Here is an 18,368-nt window from a genome sequence, read left to right as displayed (position 1 = left end):
TGCACTTCCATCTGTGGGCTCTTTTCATTACTGCAATCGCTTGTGGTATTCATTCCCTGAGCCGAGGCCGATGGGACTGCTGTTTTCAGTGATGCCACCATACTTGTGTGTCCGCATAAACCTTCCTATTGGTCATTTAATCTGTCTCAGTGGAGCAATTTATAAAACCACAACCAAGAATACAATAGATTAATAATACTCAAAATGCCGACAAAGCCCTTATGGTTGTTGCATTGTAAGGAATGCATTTGTAGTCATTAATTTTACTTGATTGAACTTGTGGTTTTCTAGAATGGGATTAGATTTCGTGAACAATACATCAGAGTTGAAGATTTCTTTCCTCTGACTGGACGCAGCGCATTGATGCTAATCCAGAATTAATCTGAGATGTTTGTCCGCGCATGTATCTGATTGTCTGTAACCTGATTCCTGTTGATTGTAATCCATGTATAGACCACACTTCTGTATGTCCTGGATGCTAAATCAGCCTTCAGATTTCCCAGTGATACTGTGAATATAATAATGCATGTTGCACGGTTGACCTCCTTAAAAGCTGATAATCCACTAATGTATTTGTGTGTTCCACAGAAAGACGAACCAGATGCTTTTAAAGAGCTTGGGACAGGCAACAGAATTGCCACGTGGCTGTTTTATGTAAGTTACTAGTCTATGAATTCTGGTGGCATGTACTATAGAGCAAAGTGCTGGTTCTTCCACTTACGAAGAATTCCATGAGTCCATAGTGCATGTGTCTTTGGGCCATTGTCAGTATATGTTCAATATTTCCCTTCAGTAATTTTAGAAAAAAAAAGAGTGGAACAAAGAAAACTTATAATGGAAATGTACCCCCCTGAGAGGGACCCGGCCGCTTCCTCCACTTGCTCGGGCCGAGCCGCTCGAGATCCGGGCTTGGGTTTGTCGGTGGCACGAGCGCCTCCAGACCGGGGGCCACGTCACTCTTGTTAAAGGGGTAGTAGGCGGTGGGAGGATGGTGGTCGGGTAACAGGTCGTGACGCCACCCACGGGTCGTGGTGACGGGGGAAGCACTGCCGCTGAAGTAATGGCGGGCTCGTCCGGGATCAATGTTGCGGCCGCAGCCGAGATGTTAGCCCCTCCGTGGGTAGGGGCGGTGTGTCCCGGGGCCCGGTAGGGGACTGTAGGAGTTGGTGATTGTTGTAGTCGGGGTGCAGGGCACCGTGCCGCGGTGTAGTGTCGTGCCCGGATGGCACTGGTGTACTCACGATTAATGCACACTGAGTCACTGGTGAACCAAAGTTTGGTAGTGGTCGGTCCCCGCGGCCGGCTGCTGTTGTCCCCTGTGGGGTTGATGGTGGCCCCTTTTCCCGTGCACCTCCTGAATGTTTTTTTGTTTCGCCCCCAACCCCATCCCCCCCCCCCCCCCCCCCACCCTGCCTGGCAGTGGGAGCCCGCTCCCCGACGTTGAGCTGCCGGAAGGGGCCCTCGGTTGCCCGCAGGCGCTGGCCCGTCGGGTGTTTGGCCTTTGACGGTGGCGCTCACCCGGTCTCGGTGGGCTTTTGCCTTCTTTCGGGACTTTGGTTGTGGATGAACCCCTGAGGTCCGGCCAGCAATCAGTCAATTTGCCTATACTCAGTGGCTTCTAAGCTAGGACGGGGTCTGAGTACCCTTCTTCTGTTTGGTGCTCCGGTACATGTTTGGCTCCCCGGTTCGGGACCGGCGGGCTCCAACCCAAGCCCGGTCCGTACGGTTCTGCCGGTTGCTGTTCCGGTACTCCTGAAAACGGCCACCACCACCTGCCTGACGTTTTCCAAGGGGCCCTGGCTCCAACCCGGGTCCCTGACAGTCTCTCTCCTCTTTCACCTCCTGTCACGGTCAACGCTAAACTCCTTCTCTCCTTCTGCTCTTGAACTTCCTGCCCCAGGACAGTAGTTTCCTCGGTGGGCGTCTTTCCGCCTGACTCCGCCCACCTAGTGTGCTCTACTTGCCCTGGGGGAGGCATCAGGTCTCCCTATCGGGTGACGTGTGTGACCTCACAGGGGAAGGGTGTGTGTGTGTGTGTGTGTGTGTGTGTGTGTGTGTGTGTGTGTGTGTGTGTGTGTGTGTGTGTGTGTGTGTGTGTCTGGTGTTATTACCTGTGGCCCCTGGGGTCCAGGGCGTCACATACCCCCTTGGTTTAATGCAGACTGTCTGCGGGATACCCGACCAACTCCGGTTTATTTTTATTTTTCAAACTGCAAAACGGGAAAGAAAAACGGGAAAACACTTACAATTATAATAACATTTGTACAAACTATGGTTACCGCAGGTCTTCCCTTAACGGGAGGCATTTTACTTTAACGTTTCAAACTTTATTAAACGGGAACGGGTCCATGTCCTTCCGCCTTTCCCACCCAATCAACCTACCCTTGATGCTGCCCCTAGGAAATGGGCAGCACCCCTTTTCCCCAGTCCGGAAACAGGAACACGGTAGGTCTCCCAGGCGGGCACGGGTACAGTGCAGCGCACCCGGCAGTTGTTAAAGGGCTCCCCGGAGGATGGTCACCGGTCCCGGTGGTGACCGGACCCCAGCCTGCTCTGCTGCGCGTCCTACCTCCAATCTGCCTCTCTGGAGGCCAACGGAACGGGAAGGCATGATAAAAGGGGCAGGATAGGGCAATATTTACAATCCCAAAAGTTTTTGGGTGGCCGGCAAGTCCACGGCCTTGTCCATGAACAGTCACTCACGCAACAGGGGTTTTAACATCACACAAGTCCCAACGGGGACGGGTCCTTTTTAGCTAATCAGGTGAGTGTCTCGGTAATTGGTTACTAGTTCATTCAATCTTATATACACAGTCAAGTCTCGCACCCCTAAATGGCAGTTTCCCTGTACCTAAGCGGGGGCCTACCTAGGTTGAGGCGTGTGGATCGTCTCAGTACTGGAGTGTCAAGGGAAGGTGACAGGAGAGCGGGGACAACAGGTCCCTCTTCCCGGGTGTCGGGTGAAGTGGGTAGAGGCCTAGGGGGACTGTGGATAGGTGCATTCCTGGGCACTGGCTCTGCTGGTTCTCCGGCAGCTGTTTCCGTCTCCACTTCTTCTGTGGGTTGCGGGAACATTATCACGGGAGCGATCACCGCACCGTTCTGCATGGGCCAGTCTGCTGGAAAATCTCCCATAATGGTATGGACCACTTCCTTCTTTGTTGCTTCATCACGGGGCACGGGAACTAAGGCTACTTCTACCAACTTCAGGGGATCCGGACACTTCTTCAGGTGGTCCCTGGAAACGGTAGCCGTGGTTCTCCCCTGGTCACGACTGATCAGGTAGGTCTTCTCATTCTCCCAGCCGGTGGGCTGTATAACATATGGGGTCTTTTCCCACTGATCGTCAAGCTTATGGGTTCTGCATTTACGCTTCAGCACCACATCTCCTGGTTCGAAAGGTGTAGCCGGAGCTCGTTGGTTAAAGCGCTGTTCCTGCTTCTCCCGGCTCTGACGTAGATTCCGCTCCACATACTCCTTAAGCCGCCGGTACTGTACTTGGCATTTGGCATCCCAGTTGGTGGTGGAGGGCAGGGCCTCGGGCACTTCCAAGCTCATCTCTAGATCTACCGGCAGGCGCCCTGGTCGGGCCCTCATCAGGTACGCCGGGGTACATTTGGTGGAACTACAGGGTATGTTGTTGTACATATCTATACCAAGTCGGGCAGCTTCTCCGGCCATAAGTTCCGCTCTTCAAAGGGCAATGTTTTGAGGAGGTTCAGGACCAGACGGTTCATTTTCTCACACATCCCGTTGGTCTGGGCATGGTAGGGGGTGGTCCGGGTTTTCTTGCACCCGTACAAGTGGCAGAACTCCTGAAACACCTCTGCTTCGAAGGCCGGACCCTGATCCGTAAGCACTTTCTCCGGGTAGCCGTGGGGCCGGCAGAAGTAGGCTTGAAAGGCCCTGGCGGCGGAGCGGCCAGTCAGATCTTTTACCGGGACAACCACCAAGATTCTGGAGTAGTGGTCCACGATGGTTAAGGCGTAGGTGTACCCGTTTTGGCTGGGCGCAAGCTTGACATGGTCCAAGGCAACTAACTCCAGCGGCTGGTGGGTAACGATCGGCTGCAGCGGGGCTCTCTGGCTAGCTTCATCCCGTCTTCTCAGCGTACACGGGCCGCACTCTCGGCACCACGCCTCTACGGAATCCTGCATCCCACTCCAGTAGAACCGCTCTCGTAACAGCATTTCCATCTTCTTCCAACCGAAGTGCCCAGCGCCGTCATAAGCTTGAAGGATCTTGGGTACACATTCCTGAGGCACCACCAACTGACGAACCTTCTCGTGGGTCTTCGGGTCGATCAATTCCCAGTACAGCTTCTGCTGATACAGGCACAGGCGGTCCCTCTCTTTCCACAGTCGCTGGGCCTCGGAGGGGGCCGCCGGGTCCATCCGGCGCACGCCTTGAGCTAGCAGGGTCTTAACCAGTCGGACCGCAGGCGCCTGGTCTTTGGCTTCTCGTCACTCCTGACTGGGCAGCGGGTTGAGGTCCACCTGCTGCTGGGCCACACAGGGCTTCTCCTGTGGCCGGTGGAACGCGGGCAGCTCTATCTCTTCCAGACGGTCCTCTTCCGCCCCCACATCAGATAGATGCGGCATCCTGGACAGGGCGTCTGCGTTGGTGTTCTTGCGACCGGCCCGGTACTTGACGGTGAGTCGTAGTTAGACAGCCGAGCCATTCATCTTTGCTCGAGAGCGCCCAGCTTAGCTGTGTCCAAGTGCGTTAACGGGTTGTTGTCCGTGTAGGCGGTGAACTTGGCTGCAGCCAGGTAGTGTTTGAACCTTTCGGTGATTGCCCACACCAGGGCCAGGAACTCCAGTTTGAAGGAGCTGTAGTTCTCGGGATTCCGTTCGGTGTGGGTCGAAGCTTTCGGCTAGCATAGGCGATCACCTTCTCCTTGCCGTCCTGGATCTGGGACAGTACAGCGCCTAGGCCCCCATTGCTGGCGTCTGTGTACAACACGAAGGGAAGGCCGTAATCTGGGTAGGCTAGGATCTCCTCTCCTGTCAATGCCGACTTCAGTTGCCGAAAGGACTCTTTCTGCTGTTCACCCCACACAAACTGGGCCCCGGATGGCCTACCAACCTTGGTCTGTCCCACGAGGAGGTCTTGCATCGGGGAGGCCATTTTCGTGTACCCCTTGATGAAGCGGCGGTAGTAGCCTACCAGGCCCAAGAACTGTCGCACCTCTCTCACTGTGGTCAGACGGGGCCATTCCTGGATGGCTGTGATCTTCTCCAAGTCCGGGGCCACACCCTCAGCACTCACCACATGACCGAGATACTGCACTTTGGGTTTCAGCAAATGGCATTTGGACGGATTCAGCTTCATCCCGTATTTTGCCAGGGCCGCAAACACCTCCGCCAGGTGCTCCAGATGGGATTCATATGTCCTGGAATATACGATCACATCATCCAGATACAGCAGGACCGTTTCGAAGGTAAGGTGGCCAAGACATCACTCCATCAACCTCTGGAAGGTCTCCGGGGCATTACTCAGCCCGAACGGCATGCTGTTGAATTCGCAGAGTCCCATCGGGGTAGTGAACGCGTTTTTTTCACGGTCCTCTGGCGCAACGGCCACCTGCCAGTAGCCACTGCTGAGATCAAGAGTGGAGAAATAGCGGTTTTTAACGCAGCCAGAGACTCTTCGATGCGGGGAAGAGGATAGGCATCCTTGTGTGATCTGGTTGATTTTGCGGTAGTCCACGCACATCCTCATGGTGCCGTCCTTCTTTTTCACTAGCACCAGTGGGGCTGCCCAGGGACTTCAACTATTCCTATCCCTAATGACCCCCGCCTCCATGTTGTGCAGCATATCTTTAACGCATTGATAATGTGCTGGGGGAATTGCCCTATACCTCTCCTTAATGGGCGGGTGTGTGCTGGTAGGGATATGGTGTTGGACCCCCTTAATCCTCCCGAAGTCTAGAGCATGTTTGCTAAAAACTTGCCCGTACTCCTGAACCACCCGGTACACCCCTTCTTTATGATAAATCTGTTTTTATTGAAATTTTTTCATCAAAATATGATTACATTAAGAAAGCAACAAAGAGTATGAATAAAAAACTGAATAATACATTAGCCACATCATCCTTATATTATCGACCCGATGACTGAATATGCTGGTCGCAACGGTTTATCTCGATATCATATCGCAAAACCACATATCACTTAAGGGAAGCCTCCGGGTTGATTTGATATTTTCCAACCTAACCTGAATCTCCTCAAGATATGGCGAACTAGACTTCAAACCACAAAGAAAAATAAGTATTCCAAGAGTAATAAAAACAGAAGAAAAGAGGGGGGGAGAAGGACAGAGGAAAATAAGAGACCAAGAGGGATTGGACAAAGGGTTGGAGGGGAAGGTAAGGAGAGTGTGTGTATGTGCTGTTACCGAAACAAGGCTTGGAAGTCCGAGGACTCCTTGAACAACACCCAGGGTTGGCAGACCTTAATAAATTTTTCGTTACTTCCCATCACCATTGCTGAAAGTTCCTCCATGTGACAAATACGCAGCTCCGTCTGCCATTCCCCGACAGTGGGGGGCCTCTGTGGCTCTCCAGTGCCCAGGAATGACAGCAGGGAGCTCGTGCGTCCGGAGCCTGCGGCATCCCATCGTCGCCACTGGGTGCTGACATGTTCTCGTCGCTTTCCCCCTTTGTTTTCTCTTAACACGCCTCCTTTGGGGGCGGGGCCTCACTGTTCGCACCTTCACTGCTCGGGGAAGACGACTCGAGTGGGAAATTTTCACGCCAAGATGGCGGGGCTTCTACTTTTTTGGCAGGACCCCGCTGACGGAAACTTTTAAGGCGCACTTTCCACAGGTAAGTGGACTGTCCGAATACTGTTCATGACGCCAGAAAGAGTATAAGTGTACCGCCCTGAGAGGGGCCCGGCCGCTTCCTCCACTTGCTCGGGCCGAGCCGCTTGAGGTCCGGGCTCGGGTTTGTCGGTGGCACGAGCGCCTCCGGACCGGGGGCAACATCACTCTTGTTAAAGGGGAAGTAGGCGGTGGGAGGATGGTGGTCGGTTAACGGGTCCTGACGCCACCCACGGGTCGTGGTGACGGGGGAAGCACCACCGCCGCGGCTGAAGTAATGGCGGGCTCGTCCGGGATCGGTCTTGCGGCCGCAGCCGAGATGTTAGCCCCTCCGTGGGTAGGGGCAGTGTGTCCCGGGGCCCGATTGGGGACTGTAGGAGTTGGTGATTGTTGTAGTCGGGGTGCAGGGAGCCGTGCCGCGGTGTAGTGTCGTGCCCGGATGGCACTGGTGTACTCACGATTAATGCACACTGAGTCACTGGTAAACCAAAGTTCGGTAGTGGTCGGTCCCCGCGGCCGGCTGCTGTTGTCCCCTGTGGGGTTGATGGTGGCCCCGTTTCTGTTTCGGCCCCTCCTGCCTGAGCAGTGGGAGCCCGCTCCCCGGCGTTGAGCTGCCGGAGGAGCCCTCTGTTGCCCACAGGTGCTGGCCCGTCGGGTGTTTGGCCTTTGGCGGTGGCGCTCACCCGGTCTCGGTGGGCTTTTGCCTTCTTTCGGGACTTTGGTTGTGGATAAACCCCTGAGGTCCGGCCAGCAATCAGTCAGTTTGCCTATACTCAGTGGCTTCTAAGCTAGGACGGGGTCTGAGTACCCTTCTTCTGTTTGGTGCTCCGGTACACGTTTGGCTCCCCGGTTCGGGACCGTCGGGCTCCAACCCAAGCCCGGTCCGTATGGTTCTGCCGGTTGCTGTACCCGGTACTCCTGCAAACGGCCACCACCGCCTGCCTGCCTGACGTTTTCCAAGGGGCCGAGGCTCCAACCCGGGTCCCTGACAGTCTGTCTCTCTCTTTCACCTCTTGTCACTGTCAACTCTAAACTCCTTCTCTCCTTCTGCTCTTGAACTTCCTGCCCCAGGACAGTAGTCTCCTCGGTGGGCGTGTCTTTCCGCCTGACTTCGCCCACCTGGTGTGCTCTACTTGCCCTGGGGGAGGCATCAGGTCTCCCTATCGGGTGACATGTATGTGACCTCACAGGGGAAGGGGGTGTGTGTGTATGTGGCTGGTGTTATTACCTGTGAGCCCTGGGGTCCAGGGCGTCACAGAAACACTTGCACTGCTCCTGCTTTTTGACCGAAATACTGATGGTAAATTTTGACAAGCTGGTGTTGTCTCGATTTCTCGATATTGCCAGTGCAGGCGTGACGTGACCACATGGATGTGGTTTGTATCCATGTGACCACTTGCCGACTAGTCCCATCTGGCTTCTCTCAATAGAAGTGAATTGAGCAGGTGAACAATTCTAGTCGTCACGTGACTTCATGTACACAAATCACATCCATGTAGTTATGTAATTATTTGCTTGCACTGGCAATATCTGTAACATCAGACAGCGAGATCACAAGTCTCCAGTCACACATAGTAACTGCAGACTGTGCTCTCAAACCTGGAGCGCCCACTAAAATGTTGAACTTTTTATATTTAACAGGCTGTGTGAAAAGGCCACTAATGCAAAAATCTATACAGATCGCGCACACGCACACGCACACACACACACACACACACACACACACACACGATACTGCTTAGCACACACATCATCGTGTTTGTGTTGTCCTCTTAGATATAAAAATTTAAAGTTTTACTGCTGAAAATGGAATTTATCATCTGTTCATACAATGTGCTAATGTATAATAAAACCGTTATCTGACTTTTGCAGATGAGTGATGTGGCAGCAGGTGGCGCTACAGTCTTTCCAGAAGTAGGAGCTGCAGTCTACCCTAAAAAGGTATCCGCTTTTTTTTTCTCCCCAGAATACTGTAGTGCCTGTACATTTCACGAAGGATTACACTTACCTCATTGTAAAGGAAAAGGGTTATTGTCCAAATGAAGTTATTCCAAGTCTTGGCTAGTTTAGGTTTCTTCTTCTTTTTTTTTGTTTATCATCCTGATATTTTTTTTAATTGTATTTAAGGCATCACCTCCTGAAGTATGTGTCTGTCTGCAAAGGCATATACACATTAGTTTAAGATTATTATATATAATATATATACACACTTACCCAATTTATCCAAAATAATAATCTTGCTGGTAAATGTGTTTTTCTTTATAGGGAACAGCAGTTTTCTGGTATAATCTTTTTCAAAGTGGAGAAGGAGATTACAGTACAAGGCACGCAGCGTGTCCAGTGTTAGTTGGCAGTAAATGGGGTGAGTATGGAATACATGTGTCTGGAGCAGGGGCATTGCCAGGGTCCTAAAAAGATCAGGGGCCTAAGCCCCAAAGTATATGTCTTCCATATGACTTCCCTATACTTAAAAGATGATCTATAGGAATATAATTATTGTATATAACTACTAACCCTAAAACACACTAAACACAAAGACCAATATTCCCAAAATACATGGCCAAAATAATACTGCTACAAAATGTCCACTACCATTATCACTACATAGTGAGCACATATAATAACACCATTACTGCAGTATAACAAAACACACTGTACTAAGACCACCTTTCACCCCTCTTAATCAAAGGTAGATCTAGGTTTTCCTAAATGAGGGAAAAATTAATTTTGCTGCACCTTCCATAAAAAGGCTTAAATAGAATCGGTCATCTGCTTTTTGCTATGTTATCAGAGGACATCATGAGGTGGGGGTTAAGACTGACTTTGACTATGTTCCTCTGTGCTGTTTACTTGCAATGATTGTTTTAGTACCAGGAGCTCACTTAAAATAGTGATGCAGGTCATAAGGTGGAATCCAAGGGGGGTGGATGCCTCAAAGTGACATTTCCACGCGTATCCCCGCCGCTGCGCTGTGTATTGGGTGTGCTCCTCGGTCCACGTGCAGCGTCTGCCCCATCTTGTTTCTGTATTTTTGTCCCTGCACAGGGGAGCACCCACTATTGATAATTGGGTACTGCAGCGGTGCGCTCATTGTTTGTTCCTAAAGATATAGCCTCAGGTGATATTAGTTTTTGAAAAAAAAACCATGGTCTCACTTTTATATAAATAGTAATTACACAGTTTGTAATTATAGATTGCAATCAACTAAAGCAAATTTCTTTGTATTTCAGTATCGAATAAATGGATCCACGAGCGTGGGCAGGAATTCCGAAGGCCGTGTAAATTGTCTGAATTGGAATGATCAAAACCTACGTTATGTGAAATAGGAACATGTCTCGGCCACAAAGCTTGCCAGACTGTGCTTTGCCCAGTTTGATAGCAATGAACTATAAAGCTGTAGTCCCAGGAATCTCGGTAAAGATGTGGAGGACACTATTCATTACTTGTTCCGTGGCTCCAATTGTAACCAATGCATACTAGGCATTTGGGCACATTTTCCACCTCCAAAGGTTTAATACAATTCCTAGACAGAGGGTGTTACCTGCCCCAATCTCCTCACTCCTGTGCTTGGGAAATCCCAAGAAAACAATCTTACTGAAATATCTTTATTGACCACATGTTTGGTGCAAGGTTTGATTTTCCTTTTACCAAAATGTTAAGTTGAAATTTCTAAAAAGTTGTTATACAGCCAAGAAATATATTGAATATTTTAATTTCTCCGAGCAAATTATTGAATAAGGCTTGTAGATCCCAAATCAAGCTACCAGTTAGAAATGATTCAGTAAATTTTGTATTTAAAATTCTTCAAAACTTAAAGGGGTTGTCCAGGTTTGACATGAAAATGCAGTCACTCTGTCAGGATTTCCTGGTGTCCCAGAGACTGGGCAGTATACATACTTTTGCCTACGTTCCGACTTTCTAACTAATGTGTGGCCTTGCTCAATTCAATTGTGTTGAATGAGGCAGCACCGTTCTATCCAGAATGGAGCCGGGAGTTCACACATCACATACTTGTGGTCACATGAGTGCACTCTTACGGCCCCAGAGAATCCTGACAATGCGCGATTTGAGGATTCACAAGTCTGCAGTGACCTACTGTGACGGCAAACTTGTGTGCCAAACCTGGTCAACCCCACTTAATGAAAAAAAAATTGACTTAAGGTTTTATTTTTTGTTTTTATTATTTATCCTCTGGGTATTGCAAATTAGTGGACTTTTGTAATATATTTTACCTTATTTTGCTTCCCTCTCTGCCAAATGCTAAGCTACAGTGCTGTATCAAACCCAAGTTTAAACTCCTTTAGAATATCCTTTTAACTGCTGCTCTTTAATATCCATACACTATATTCAGTCTGTTAAAGGGACTTTACTTGTCTGAGCCTCTTTGCTTTCTTACTTAGATGGGGAAATCCCTATGCCCTGAATATAGTCTGTGGATCTTGCCAAGCAGCAATTGAAAGCAACCTTTAAAGGAGAATAAACTGTTTTTTAAAACAGCATTGTTAATAGTATTGTGAACAGATGGAAGCAAAATATGGTAATGAACTATGTTTCATAAATGATAACGTTACACCCCTTGAAGGATAATTAAATGTAAAATTGTAGTTACATTAAGTAAACTCTAAGTATTCTTATTACTCCTTTAGTAGTTGGGAAGAAGTGCACTTAGAGAACCAATAAAGAGATTTTATAACATTTCAAATAGAAAATTACTTTACCCTAATCACTACGTCTAGGTACTCTCATAGCATCCTAGGGTAATAGTGTGCCACAGAGAAATGAAAATATCACGTGGTTTACTTTCAACAGATCTGCAGCGATTAGTACAGTCACTGCACATAAAAATCAGTGTGCTTGACCAGTATTTGTTGCAGATCCATGGTGAACTGCATGTAGATGTGCAACAAGGCACACAATCAACCCTTGTTTGGACCCAGCCATCATATATGTCTACATGTTGCCCACTTTCAGCCTTCAGGATGAAATTTCCATCTGCACAGGAATGTCTTTGCAGTTATAAATCCTGGTCTGCCTTGGAAATAAAAATCTTTTCCTATTGTTACTAATAGTACCCACACAATCATACCAATCTATTAAGGCAAAAGTGACCACATTAAACAACTACTTTAAGGGCTCAAATATTGTTTAGTTGAGAAGGGACCCAATAATGCATTACAATCATTTAGATGTGGGTTTCCGCACACTGGACAGCTTGCCTTGTGTGAGCACACTTGAAAATAAGACACTTTTTGAAGTTGGAGATTCTCATAAGATATATTACCTTCTCAAGTCGCAGGCAAAATTTGCCTTTAGTGAACACAGATTTTACCATTACTAAGACCTAAAATGACAACTGGTGCTTATAAAGTTCTATGGAGAACTAGAGCTGCTGCAAGTTCTCCTGAAACGTCTGCTTCTAGCTCCTCCATCCTGCTCTCGCCTGTCCTCTCCATAAAATGTTAAAAGCACCAATTATCATTTCTTGTCACCGTAATAAGTTTATCTAGAAATTGAGTGTCAAGGGTCAATCCAAAAGGGGAAGGAAGCTATTTTTCTGATGAGATATATTAAAAAGTTGCTTATTTTCATGTGTACTATTGATTTAAAAAAACAAAACAAAACTGAAATTGATTATTCCTCTATTGTGTTGGCATAGGTGCATGATATCTTAACCTTACTAGGAGTATTTTCATCACCTAATAGTAGGTTGTTGGAGTTTTTTTTCTTGTTCCTATTGGTTTATTGGAAGCCTTACACTCCCTATGCAGCAAAAGAACAAAAGCCAGTAATAATGTGACCAGTGCATTGCATCATAAGCTGCTCAAAGTTCAGGTGCCACAAGTACTGGTGGCCCATTCTCATCTATCCTAGTCCCATACAGCAGAATTGTACTGAAGACGTTGAGTGACATTATGCTGCTGAATATTGGTGCACAAAACTGTTGAAGTTTATATATTTTTTTTTATGCCTCTTATTTGCTAAAGTGCCCTCTCACCATTCTCATTGCTGTGTGACTATGAGATGTAATCAATGTAATGCACACATTACTGTAGTTACTGGCTTCTGTTCTGTGACAAGTCAGTGCCTTAGCTTTCCATATACAAGCCCAAGGAACTGTTAATATTGTGCCAAAATATTCACCTTTTTCTACCATGCATCTGCCAATTTAGGTTTCTCCTCCCATTTGGTCTTTTCCATCCGTTATGCTCCATTAACATGGCATCGCCCCCAGCTTCGGTAATGTTCCTGTAGTTTTTGTACTTCAGAATCTATTTTTGTGGCAAATTGACCTATTTATAACACTTTTTAAATGATCTTTTTGTACGTCCGTGGGGTCCTGGAATGTGAAGTGTTCTGTATTTAGATAACTCTATGTATGAACAGGTTGACACATGCTTATCTCTGTTCTAATGGTGATCTTTGTATTGCTGTGCACTGCATCCTTCTCCCTAAATACATTTCTGTAAAAAAAAAAAAAAAGAAGTCTTGTGTTTTCTTTAAAATTGTAGTGTGCAAAGATATTAAGTATTGGGCATCTAAATGTCAGTTTGTTGATAAAAACACACACAAATCCATTGCAATTCTCCAACATCTGAATATGAATTTAGTCATGCGAAACAGGTGATGAAATCTGCCGTGCCGGACTGGTCATCTGGAAAATGCAAGATGTTCAGGCCATCGGCTGTATCAATTGCGACTCCAACTTGATCTGCATCCTCCTCACATTGGTACTGTTAACAGCTGTGACGACGCGTGCAGCCACTTTCACTTACTCTTGCAGGCTGTAGGACACTTCTGGAAGCGCAGGTGGCACATATCCACTGCAAGACAGGATAGAAGAGGCTGTGGGGGAAGTGGGGGCTGGATTCAATGTGTTGTTTTTTTTATTTTGGGTGTATTTTTTTTTTTTTTGGTGCCTGCAATACGGTGTGTGTGTGTGTGTGTGTGTGTACACACTTCATACTGTATTGGGGTTGTGATGGGGACTATCATACTGTATGGGGGGCACTGGTGGGCATCTTGCTGTGGTGGGATGATCATACTGTTTGTGATTGTCACTACTGCCCCTGCAATGTGTGTGGGGCCATCATACTGTATGAGGACTGTGGGATACCAACATATTCTACGGCAGAATGTCAGGGCCCATCATACTATATTGTGGCTGCAGGTTAACAATTATACTGTGTGGGAGACTCTGGGACCAATCATATTGTGTTGGGTGCTATTGTTGATTTCCTAGTGTATGGGGGGGTTAGTGGTGACAATTAGTGTGTGTTGTGCACTAAGATGGCCAGCATACTAGTGGGGGGGTGGGAGGGGCTGTGAGCCCATTATGCTGTGTAGGTGGAGGAATGTGGGAACATCATTCTGTATGGGGGCTTATTTTTTATTTTTTATTTTTTTTGGGGGGGGGAGGGGCATTATACTCTATGGGGGTGGGGGGAGGAGGCACGGAAGGAGAATACCAAAGGGCTTCAGTAGGGGTGAAATAGCTGTTAGTGTTGGAATAGATAGAAGTTCCTCGATATGTCTTAAGTTTGGAGGTATGTCCTTCAGTAATTACGAGAACTAGAGGGCACCACCAGCTTATGGCCATGTGGTTCTCGTATGCCTTGGGCTGATAATTATCTAATGCCTGTTGGGTAATATTGCCTTCCCTCTGTGAGTGGATGCATGTGCTATACTGCTGAATTTCTATTGCTGACACAGTGTGTTTAGTGACAGTGCATTCTCAACCCAAAAGTTTCATCTGTATCCTTCTAAACATGCGTTCACGCATGTGCTGCGTCACTTTATTATACATCTCTTTAAAATGAACTTTAGTGTTTTTTCACACATGTATCTGCACATTGGATGAAGTCATTAGCCTTAAGCTTAAAGAATAACTTTTTAACTTTTCAGAAATCATTAATACATATAAAATATTTTACAAAGTTGCTTACTTTCATCAGACAAATTTGCTTCTTCTGAGATGGCAGCTGTTACTGATTATATATATATATGTGTATGTATGTGTGTGTGCACCTCTGCATCTTATCTCCATAGAATCTCATCAGTAACAGCTGCCATCTCCTATCTCGGTAAGGCTGGGGCCACACGGGGACTACTGCGATCCCCTTGCATGACACTCGGCTCGTGCTGGCAGTACAGCAGAGCAGAGTGTCATGCGTGTGTCCTTGCAACTGAGGTCCGTTCGTGCGAGCAGACCTCAGCTGCGGGGGGCGGGCCGGCACTCAGGAGGGGAGGGAGGGATTTCTCTCCCCCTCTCCTGCGTAGCTGGCTATTGCCATTCTCGCACTGCACTAGCGGTACACCGGTGTACCGCGAGTGCAGTGCGATTTTTCTCTCGCCCCATTCACTTGAATGGGTGCGAGAGAAAGAGTCTCGGATTACAATCGCGGCATGCTGCGATTGTTTTCTCGGTCCGATTAGGGCTGAGAAAATAATCGCTCATGTGTGCTGACACACAGGCTAATATTGGTCCGAGTGGAATGCGATGTTTTATCGCACTCCACTCGCACTGTTTTTCTCGCCGTGTGGCTTAGGCCTAATGGGGAAACTCTTCACTGAATACAGATTTTTACCTCAGAATTGATGATTTTGATGACCAATTCTGGCAGAGATAGAAACCAATTTGTCTAGATATACTGTATATCACAAGTGAGTACACCCCTCACTTTTTTGGAAATAGTTTATATCTTTTTATGGGTTAACACTAAAGATATGACACTTTGATACAGTATAAAGTAGTCAGTGTACAGCTTATATAACGGCGTAAATTTTGTGCCCTCTACATAGCTGAACATACAGCCATTAATCTCTATACAGCTGGCAACAAAAGTGAGTACACCCCTAAGTAAACATGCCCAATTATCCATTTTCCCTCCCTAGGGTCATGTGACTCATCAGTGTTACAAGGTCTCAGGAACATGTGGGATAAATTTGATGTATTGCTCACATACTCACTCATATTGGTCACTGGAAGTTCCACATGGTCCTTCATGGCAAAGAATTCTGTGCTGATAAAAAAAAAAAAAAAAAATTGTTGCAATACAAAAAGATAAACTTTGCTATAGGATGGTCACTGTGCTGCAACTCCATTTCAGAGTGTTGGCAGAGAACTTACAGCAATTTTAACAAGACAGGTTTCACCCAGAACATACTCGCTGTGGTCGACCAAAGAAGTTGAGTGCATCCTATCCATAGGTTGCCTTTTCAAAATAGATATGAGTGCTGCAAGCATTGCTGTAGGGGTTGAGGGGCAGTCTGTCAGTGCTTAGATCATGTCTCATACTACACCATTGGTCGGCATGTCTGTTGTCCCAGAAGGAAGCCTCTGCTAAAAATGATGCACAAAAAAACCTGCGAACAGTTTGCTGAAGACAAGCAGACTAAGGACATGGATTATGGGAACAATGCCCTGTGGTCTGATGAGACCAAGACAAACTTATTTGGTTCAGATGCTGTGAAGCATGTGTGGCAGAAACCAGATGAGGAGTACAAAGACAAGTGTGCCTTGCCTACAGTTTAGCATGGTGGTGGAAAGGTCATGGTTTACGGCTGCATTAGAGTTGCCGGCTGTGAGGAGCTACAGTTCATTGAGGGAACCACAAATGCCAACATGTACTGTGACAAACTGAAGCAGAGTATGATCACATCCCTTTGGAAACTGGGCAGCGGGGCAGTATTTCAACATATCGACCCAAAACACATCTCCAAGACTACCACTGACTCGCTAAAGAAACTGAGGGTAAAGGTGCTAGACTGGCCATGCATGTCTCCAGACCTAAACCCTATTGAGCATCTGTGAGGCATCTTCAAATGGAAGGTGGAGGAGTGTAAGGTCTTTATCATCCAGCAGCTCTGTGATGTCGTCATGGAGGATGGAAGAGGAGTTCAGTGGTTTCTGGGAAGCTCTAGTGAACTCCATGCCCAAAAGAGTTAAAGCAGAGCTTGAAAATAATGGTGACCACACAAATAATTGACAATTTGGGCTTAATGTGGCCATTTTCACTTAGGGGGTGTCCTCCGTTTTGTTGCCAGCGATTTAGACATTAATGGCTGTGTAAGTTACTTAGAAGGCACACCAAATAACACTGTAGTACAAAGTAAAGTAGTCAGTGTATGGCTTATATCAAAGTGTCATATATTGTTGTCCCATTAAAAGATATAAAATATATTTAAAAATGTGAGGGGTGTATTAACTTTTGTAATATACTGCATTACAAAGTAGCTTATTTTCATGTGTACTTTTAATTAAAGAAATAAAAATCAAAACGACTGTTAAGCTTTAAGGCTGCATACAACTGATTGCTGAACAGACAACTTGTGCTACAAAGGTGAGTTTGTGAAAGTCAGTTTTGCTATGATGCATGTATGTATTTATGTACGTATGATCGGTTTCAAAACTAAGCACAGCAACAGTACACAAGGGAGCTGTACTGCATTAGTAAGGACCTCTCCCAGGCAAAGGCTTCACAGCAGACTGGGGTTTCAAGATGTAAAAAGCACCATGAAGTGGGCAACTTTGTGGACTGTAGATACAGTGGTCGGCCACATAAAATTATTACAGCCTTGGAGAGCCTGCACCCGGCCTAGACACTATATGCGTTTATGCGCACAGTTTGAATAAACCGAATTTTCACTGACTGGTGTTGAAGTGCCGCGTTTCTTTTCTTCTACACGCAACACTTATTTTTAGTTGATGTCTAATATTTTCCCATGAGCAACAATTCATATTTTTATTCTTGAACAAAAAAAAAAAAAATCAACATTTAGGCAGATAATCATGTAATCACATTCTGAAACATCAACATTTTGTGTTAACTCTAATACAGGTTTCAGTAGTGTAGCTAGCGGGGGGGCAGAGGGTGCGGTCGCCCAGGGCCCCGTGCTTAGAGGGGGCCCACCTGGAGCTGCGATACCATTAACTATATCAGCGTGCACAGCACGCGCCGATAGTTAACCTCTGCGGCAGTGCGGAGGAGACATGATCTCCCTGCACTGCTGCTGATAATAGCACTCACGCAGGACACAGAGTCCCAGCGTGGTGACGTCATCGCTCAGCGCCGGGCAGGGGCTGCTATTGTAGAGGGCCGGCCACCTGCTGCATGTCATTATAACACACATGGCTGCGCACAGTGAATTGCGCGCGGCCGCATGGCACAGGAGACATGGCCGCTCGCAGTGAGTGCACAGTGCGCGGCCACGTGTGTTATATTGACGTCATGCAGCGCGTGCTGCCTCCATCCAGCCGAGGAACATCAAACAAGGGTTGCGTCTAGATACCAGTGGCTAGGAGCTGCCTGGGTAGTGGGCGTGGCCGGATTTGTTAGGGGGCGTGGCCATGTTTCCTCCCTCTCCCCCTGCACCCCCCCATCTAGAGGTGTTACCTCAGACCCCCTCTTCTATTATAAAGAACTCCAGGACACCTGGAGTTTCTTTATCAGCTGCGTTGCTGAGGCCCCGCCCCCTTCTGATCACATGGACGTGACACACCGTGACGTCACAACAGGTCCTTTAGCCTAGAGGGATTTACCATG

General features: G+C 47.5%; 1 protein-coding gene across 1 annotated transcript in view; it reads left to right on the top strand.

Moving 5' to 3' along the window:
• Nucleotides 1-13,284, top strand: part of P4HA1 (prolyl 4-hydroxylase subunit alpha 1) — a 77,724-nt gene extending 64,440 nt beyond the window's left edge. The window contains 4 exon segments of the mRNA XM_075348941.1: nucleotides 589-654; nucleotides 8,698-8,766; nucleotides 9,091-9,187; nucleotides 10,056-13,284. Coding sequence (XP_075205056.1) covers nucleotides 589-654; nucleotides 8,698-8,766; nucleotides 9,091-9,187; nucleotides 10,056-10,126 — 303 coding nt within the window. The 3' untranslated portion in view covers nucleotides 10,127-13,284.
• The last annotated feature ends 5,084 nt before the right edge of the window (nucleotides 13,285-18,368 follow it).

This window comes from Anomaloglossus baeobatrachus, chromosome 5, assembly GCF_048569485.1.
Source record: "Anomaloglossus baeobatrachus isolate aAnoBae1 chromosome 5, aAnoBae1.hap1, whole genome shotgun sequence".
Classification (NCBI taxonomy): domain Eukaryota; kingdom Metazoa; phylum Chordata; class Amphibia; order Anura; family Aromobatidae; genus Anomaloglossus; species Anomaloglossus baeobatrachus.
This window is presented reverse-complemented; position numbering and strand designations above follow the sequence as displayed.